Source organism: Cololabis saira, chromosome 6, assembly GCF_033807715.1.
Source record: "Cololabis saira isolate AMF1-May2022 chromosome 6, fColSai1.1, whole genome shotgun sequence".
Taxonomy (NCBI): domain Eukaryota; kingdom Metazoa; phylum Chordata; class Actinopteri; order Beloniformes; family Belonidae; genus Cololabis; species Cololabis saira.
Genome location: NC_084592.1, coordinates 45,454,913 through 45,462,412, shown reverse-complemented (window position 1 = coordinate 45,462,412; position 7,500 = coordinate 45,454,913). Strand labels below are relative to the sequence as shown.

Below are 7,500 nucleotides of genomic sequence, written 5' to 3'. Positions count from 1 at the left end.
TGCATTTTGGTCTTTTTTTTCTTCTCCCAGGTGGCCGTAAAACGTGTGTTTGGACGTATAAGAGCATCGTCAGGTGGTTTGATAAGAATTATTTAATAAGAGTTGGATGGAGGTAAACGAAGGCATGTGCGTATAAAAGCATCTGGTCTCGGTTCCAGGAAAACCGTCCAATTAGGTCGTCTGACAAGCCTTAACCTTTGACCCTGCCAACCTGGAAACACTTTCATTAACGCGCTCGAGCCATGACTGGCTTGTTTCAGGGAAACCTGGATCAACTTTCAGCATCATAGAGGACAAAATAGATCTAATAATCCAGGTTCCTGCAGCCGGCTGGTGAATTAAAGTATCAACCTACTTTGTTTCAAAGGTCGGTAAAGGAGTTTCAATTTCAATAATCCCTAAAAGCCCCTAACATGCGTTAAGAAGAGTTACGGGAGTCCGACGCCGTAAATAACAGAGGAAATCAGCTGACGGGATGAACCCGGTACCCCTGAGCCGCTGCACTCGGCAGAACTTGGCAGCAGCGTTTTTGGCAGAAACGCTCCACAGCTAAATTTGGGAATCACCTCCAAACGGATCGACAGCAGATAGAAACATCAACATCACCGCCGGAGGATTGATGATGATGATAATGATGCTCGGTCTGCGGTCGAGCGTCAGAGAATCCAGAGTTGTGAGACTTTAAATCAAAATCTCAAAAAAGGAAAAGTTCTGCATCTCTCCTCGGCTGCAGGTCCTTGTTGTTGTTTATCCCTGAAACAAGCGGCTTGAAACTTGCTGACCTTGCAGATCCTGCAGGAGTCGTCGTTCATACTACTACTACTACACTGCAAAAACTCAAAATCTTACCAGGAATATTTGTCTTATTTCTAGTTAAAATGTCAAATTTTTTGTCAAAAAATCTCATTACACTTAAAACAAGAGTCATTACCAGAAAAATAACTTGTTATTTGACAATTTTCACCTGTTTCAAGTAAATTTTCACTTGAAATAAGTACAAAAATCTGCCAGTGGGACAAGATTTATCTTCTCATTACAAGCAAAAAAAAATCTTGTTCCACTGGCAGAATTTTCTACTTATTTTATGTGAAAATCTACTTGAAACAGGTGAAAATTGTGTTTTTTTTTTCCAGTGATGAGTCTTGTATTAAATGTAATGAGATTTTTTTGACTTTTTTTTGAAGATTTTGAGTTTTTGAGACTTACTTACAAGCACAAAAATGTTCTACTAGAAGGAATGATTCACCAGGAAAAGGTCTGATCACATGACCAAACACTGGTGCATGCAACATGTGGATCACTTCACTTCACTTCACTCTATTAATTTGTCTCTTGAAGGGCGATTAAGTTTGCAGCAGATATAAACATTCAGCACATTCATAACACAGCCACGTTCAGACATAAAAACATACATGATGCAGCAGAAAAAAACTACATCAGATGCACCAAAGCTCACAGCCCACAGAACACAAATGAGGGAGAAAAAATAAAAAGGGAGAGTACCGATCAGCATGAATAGTTTTAAATACATTTCAACAACACAGCTGGCAGCATGGACCAGGTTCTACACTGCAAAAACTCAAAATCTTAACAAGAATATTTGTCTTATTTCTAGTTAAAATGTCTCATTTTTAGTCAAAAAAGACTCATCACTGGAAAAAACAACAATTTTCACCTGTTTCAAGTAGATTTTCACTTCAAATAAGTAGAAAAATCTGCCAGTGGATGAGATGTTTTTGCTTGTAATGAGAAGATAACTCTTGTCCCACTGGCAGATTTTTCTACTTATTTCAAGTGAAAATTTACTTGAAACAGGTGAAAATTGTCAAATAAGTTATTTTTCTCGTAATGACTCATTTTATTTTGTATAATGAGACATTTTAACTAGAAATAAGACAAATATTCCTGGTAAGATTTGGAGTTTTTGCAGTGTAAACCCTAAATCAGGGATGGATTCAGACTCACCTCTGCTCCTGTAGGGAGTTGCAGGACCGGACAGAACCGAGCCGGCCATGAAAGCCACGAGGACCAGGAAGCTGCTGGAGCGACGCTGCTGCTGCATCCTTGCCAGTCTCAGGTGAGGTGATCCAGGTGAGATCAGAGGTGTCAGGACAGTCAAAGACCCGGATGTGGGATTGGTTCGGTGCTGCAGATGCAGAGATTGGAACTTTTCAGGGCTGCAGATGCAAAGATTGGACCGGATGCTCCTCAGAATCGATTCTTCTCAGGACGGGTTCAGCTCTCAGGACTGGACTGCTGGATGCTGCAGGCTCCATCTATACTTCCATCAGGGAGGGAGGTGCCGGGTCGGCAGGACACACCCTCATCCTCACACCCCCGTCCTGTTCTTCCCCGTCTCACTCTCTCCGTCTCACTCTCTGGAGAAACTTTTTTTTTTTTTACAAGAATTCTCAAAATTAGCCAAATACTTTAAAGTGGTCCTCCACTGCTTTTCAACTTCCTTAGAAATGAGTTTTTTAACAGCGTATTAAGCAACTTTAACGCAGCGAAGAGGGCCAGTAAAATGTAACTTAGAACTCTTAAAACGAGCAAAACAGTCCGAATAAAAAGAAAAAAGACTCGTTTTTTATGGAAGCGGAAGAGACGGGTTGGGCTTCGTGTTTTTCACGCCCAACTTTGCGGCTTCTAACTTTTGAAAAGTGTTTCATAAATAAACTTTACTCTTTGGCAATGTGTGTTACATTAGAAAAGCTAACTTATGTAATTAGAGGTAAAGCACAAGAATTGGAAGAAGTATGGACACCTTTAATGGATTTTCTCAAGCAACAATAGCATATATATATCTGTAAAACAAGTAAGTATGACCATTTTTGTTTGTTTGTGAAGCTATTGAGTGTGACAATTTTTTTTTAAATTTATTTATCTATTTTTTTGTAATTTATTTTATTTTATGTTTTTTTTTCCATATGTTTATTTGTTCTGTCTTGTTTTGTTTTTGTCTGTGCTGCTTGCATTTTATTGTGCAATTAATGTGATACTTGCTGATTGTTTTTTTTGTACATTTATATTGAAATTCTATAAAAATATTGTAAAAAAAAAACAAACTTTACTCTCTCACTTTAACTGATATTGTTTTACATTAATTCTGATCAAATTGGTCCAAACGAGTTGCTACCGGACTGACGTCAGAAGGCCACGCCCCCGGACCACGCCCCCTAACCACACCCCCCAGCTAGACTGGAGTCAGATTCATCTTCATGTGTTTTAATTTCCTCCAAAGCCACATTGAACCTCTTCTCCTTCAGAATTTCTGCATCTCAGTTCCCTGGAAAACAACAATCTGCATCATCCAGGATACAAATACCGTTAAAAATAGTCTCTCTGTGTTTTAAAAACATGCAGAGACCAGTGAGCGTTGGCTGATGGATCTCTTTAAGGCGATGACAGCGCCGGCCTCTGAAGTCCGGCTCGGACCGCCCATCATCACAGTCTCGACTCGGTCCAGTTCAGCATCTGTTTGTGAGCAGAACCGAGCCAGGAACCGCAGCCAGAGTCGCTCCTGCGGGACGTCTGGCTGCCCCAGGCCTGTTTCTGAGCACGTGAGCGACCCGCCCCTACAGAGCTCCACATGCAGCCGCACGAGACGGGAAATGATGTCGCCGCCCACGGAGGAGGAGGTGTGTCTGCAGAGGAAGTCCCCGGACTGGAGTGGAACCGAGCTGGAACCGAGCCTGAATCGAGCCTGAACCAGTCGTGTTCGGGGTGGGGGACTTTTGGCGCTTTTCTACTAGAACCTACTAGCTGGGAGGGAATTCATGAAAATTGTGCACTTGGTGACACGTTTTTGATATTACGCATGGTGTTAGGTACAGTATGGACATAAAGGCCCAATCCCAATACACCCCCTACTTTCTTTCACTAGCCCTAAAAAAGAAGGCACAGATTTTATGGCACTTGAAATCTTCCCAGGTCTGTCCCAATACTCCCACTACTGCTACTTTCAGCACCACCCCTAAAATCAGGAAGCTGAGAGCCAAAAGCTGTTTTAATTTCAGCTGTAGCGCTGTTAATATGCCACTTTATTAAGTTTTAATATTTTTTCAGGCGTAAAAGTAACCGTTAAGATCCCCAACCTGGGCTCAGTTTATCCAAATAACGCCTGTTAAGAAATTTGACCCGATGTTTTCGGAGATGATATGAGCCGCCAGCTCGGAGCAGCACCAGCAGCTGTTACCATGGTAACAGCAGCAGCAGCCGGAGTACAGACGTGATCGCCGGGTCAACCTGCGCCGTCGTCCCAGGGGAGAAACCTGCAGCTCTGTGGAGAATTACCACTGGCTGAAATAAATCATTTAGGAAGATAAATGTTGGTTTAATAGATGAAATCTAACAGTTGTAGCTACACCTGTTAAGAAATTTGCTCCGAAAATTTCGAGATTTCTGCCTGCCGGCTCCGGAGCTGATTTATGGGTCCGCGTTAAATCGACGCAGAGCCTACGGCGTGGCCTAAGTAACCTATGCTGTAGGCTCTGCGTTGGTGTAACGCGGAACAATAAATCAGCCTTTATTCTGGCATGATCTTCACAACAACGGGCAAACGAGTGATTATGTACATTCACTGAGTGAATATTATGAAAGTAAAATATATATTTCTAGCTAGAAATGTAATCAAAACGCATTTTTATGCAGAAACTAACTCAAAATATTGAGTTAGTTGAGTTAGTTAAGTTTAGTTTATTCACTAAAAAATAAGAAATGTCCGCCATGTTTTTTTTTTTTTATTCAGTCCGCAAATGACGACGAAAAGCATTCTGGGAAATTTTTCTGGCCCTAGATCAACTAGTGAGCATCGGAAATCCCTCGATCCGTAGGGACAGATTCATAGCCACTACCCTCGTTTTCTCCACTCCCCCTAGGTGAAAAGAGGAATTGGGACACCACTACCCTCACGGGAACGCGCAAAATTTAGGGGTAGGGCTGAAAACTAGGGGTAGGGGGAGTATTGGGACAGGGCCAAAGTTTTCAAAAACCATTGCAAACAAATTGGGACGGCGCACTAGTGGCCGGTTTGCAGAAAATTCAAAATGAAGGCCACTGTTCTCACCCTATGAGATTATTGACACTACAGCAATAGTGACCTGTACAATAAACAGAAAATTGCATTCCTTGAGGGTGAAAATATGGGTCTAGAGCCCTCTATAATCTTTCTATGTGACTTAATTCTAGAGATATGGAGATTTTTGTGCAAGAAATGACCTTGAAATAGTAAATTTATCTCAGAATTGAATTTCTAGCACCAAAAAAGTAGAGAAAGTGACAATATACAACAATGTAGGACTAAGAGAAGCTGAGAACCTTTGGTCTTTTCGGCGGGAGCCATTTTGAATTTTCTGCAAACCGGCCACTAGGGGGCCGTCACAATTTGTTTGTGGTGGTTTTCGAAAACGTTATATCCATACTGCACCTAACAACATGCCAAATATCAAAAACCTGTCACCAAGTGCACAATCTTTATGATTTTTGACATATTCCCTCACAGCTATACTCGTCTCTTCTCCACTAGGTTTGGTTCTTTCCCAGTAGGGGTCTAACGTGCCGAGTAGATAGTTTTCTGTGTTTACTCTGCCGAGGATCTAAGCAGCTGAGTCGGGCTGTGATGTCATCACACTCCAGGCCACCGATTGGTCGGGGGGTTGGAGTCAGACGTCTGAGTCAGGATGTGACATCAGAGAAAGAGAGACACTTTTCCGTAGGCCACGTTTCCACATAGCCGGGTATTTACAAAAACGGATATTTCCCCCTCTACGTTTTGAAAAATACCATCATTTCCACAAACCCGCAAAATAGCTGTTAAGGTGCTATGAGCAGCCAAACCTACAGGGGGCAGTGTAACGAGAAGATAAAGTCATGCTAGCCAATCAGAATCCTGGAAAAAAAACATCAACAAATGACACGAGTAACTTCCAGTTACTTCCAAGATGAACGAGAGTGTTTGGTTTGGAGTGACAGAGAAGTGGAGTTATTTTTAAGTGTGACGTTAGAATATAAAACAGGTAAAATACAAGAAAATATTGACGGTGGCCAAACAAATTGTAAACACAGGTCACACACATGACGTTGGTGACGTTTCTGTCTCATAATGTGACGTTCTGAAGCCTAAATGTCCGTTTCTCTCCGTTTACAAGCAAACGTGAAGACGGAGGTTTTAAAAATCTCCACTTTGGCCGGAGTTTTTCGGAACTGATCATTTTTGGTGACTTTGAACTCCGTTTTCGTGTAAATGAATGGCCAAAACGCATGAAAACACAACTGTTTTTGCTACGTGTAAACGGGGCCTTAGGGTGCGCTCACACAGGGAGCTTTTCCCCCTAAAGATTGTTTGGTATATGTGAACACAGTCGCGCTCGGATGCGGCACAAATCAAGCGAGCCGAGATCTCCTAGGAGAGGTTAGGGTTAGGTTCTCGGCCCGATTCCATTCCAGACCTGCAGCAGACCGGTCCGCTCTTGCGCCGGTAGCACATACATGAATGGGAAAGCCGGCGGCAGGCTGCACTTTGCGCCCTCTCTGTGAAAGGGGCTTGTTGTTTTTCCTGGGGTACGGAAGAGGAAATTCCTCCCACGTTCAGTTCTGACCAATCAGAGAACAGCTGGTTCAGGCATGGCATTTGTCAACAGCTTTGAACCGCTACAGACAGTTGCCTTGTGAACACAAACGCCACAAACGAGAAACGAAACAACTGTATCGATTTAGCCCCTGAATCGGAACAAAACAAACGGACCACAGGTGTGAACTTAGCTAGACTCGTTGTCGTCGGTTAAGTCTGCCGGCGCCGTCGGCTGATGGGCCGAAGGTCCCAGCAGACTCCCACCGAGAAGGATCCTGAACCAGTCTGATGTGGTTCCTGCTGGTTCCTGAGTGAGCTGCTGGTGAACGTTTACACCCGGTTAGTACGAGCTAAGCGTCACCCCCCCCCCACCAGGCCGACCCACAACCAGTCACTGCTAAATGTGATCGGCTCTTGAAGGACTTTACTCAGATCTCAAAAGTGATGACAGCTTGTCATTGGCTGCACCAGCCATCAATCAAGAGACCACACCCCTAATTATACGTACTAGTGGTCGGTGGAGGAACTGCAGGTCCGGTGTTCTGTCAATTTCTGCTGCTTCGTCGAAAATGGCTACCGCCGCATAAACATAGCATCTGTCTATCGATTTTTGCTACACTATCAAAAAATGCTACCCAATGGTTTTCTACCTTTGTAGAGCTACAAACCGTGTTTTACTCCCTAAACCACCTCCTTGTCTCTTGCCAGGCCGTCATTGTAAATAAGAATGTTCTTAATGACCTGCCTGGTTAAATAAAGGAGAATGACTGAATGAATATCAAATAAAGCCATAGAATTGTTTTTTTTTTCTCTTTATCGTATAATGTTCACAAAGTGTAATGCAATTCATGTCATGGGTAGTTTATTTTGAAGGATCAAATACTCAACATCTTATATTATCAATTTTAAATCAATATTTCAGGGGTAGCATA

The 7,500-nt window shown here is 42.7% G+C and overlaps 1 protein-coding gene across 1 annotated transcript in view; it reads right to left on the bottom strand.

Annotated features, from left to right (window-relative positions):
• The window catches only part of LOC133445650 (target of Nesh-SH3-like), a 54,262-nt gene extending 52,214 nt beyond the window's left edge, over positions 1-2,048 (bottom strand). Inside the window, exon 1 of the mRNA XM_061722973.1 lies at positions 1,966-2,048. Coding sequence (XP_061578957.1) covers positions 1,966-2,014 — 49 coding nt within the window. The 5' untranslated portion in view covers positions 2,015-2,048. The remainder of the gene's footprint in view (positions 1-1,965) is intronic.
• Between the last annotated feature and the right edge of the window lie 5,452 nt (positions 2,049-7,500).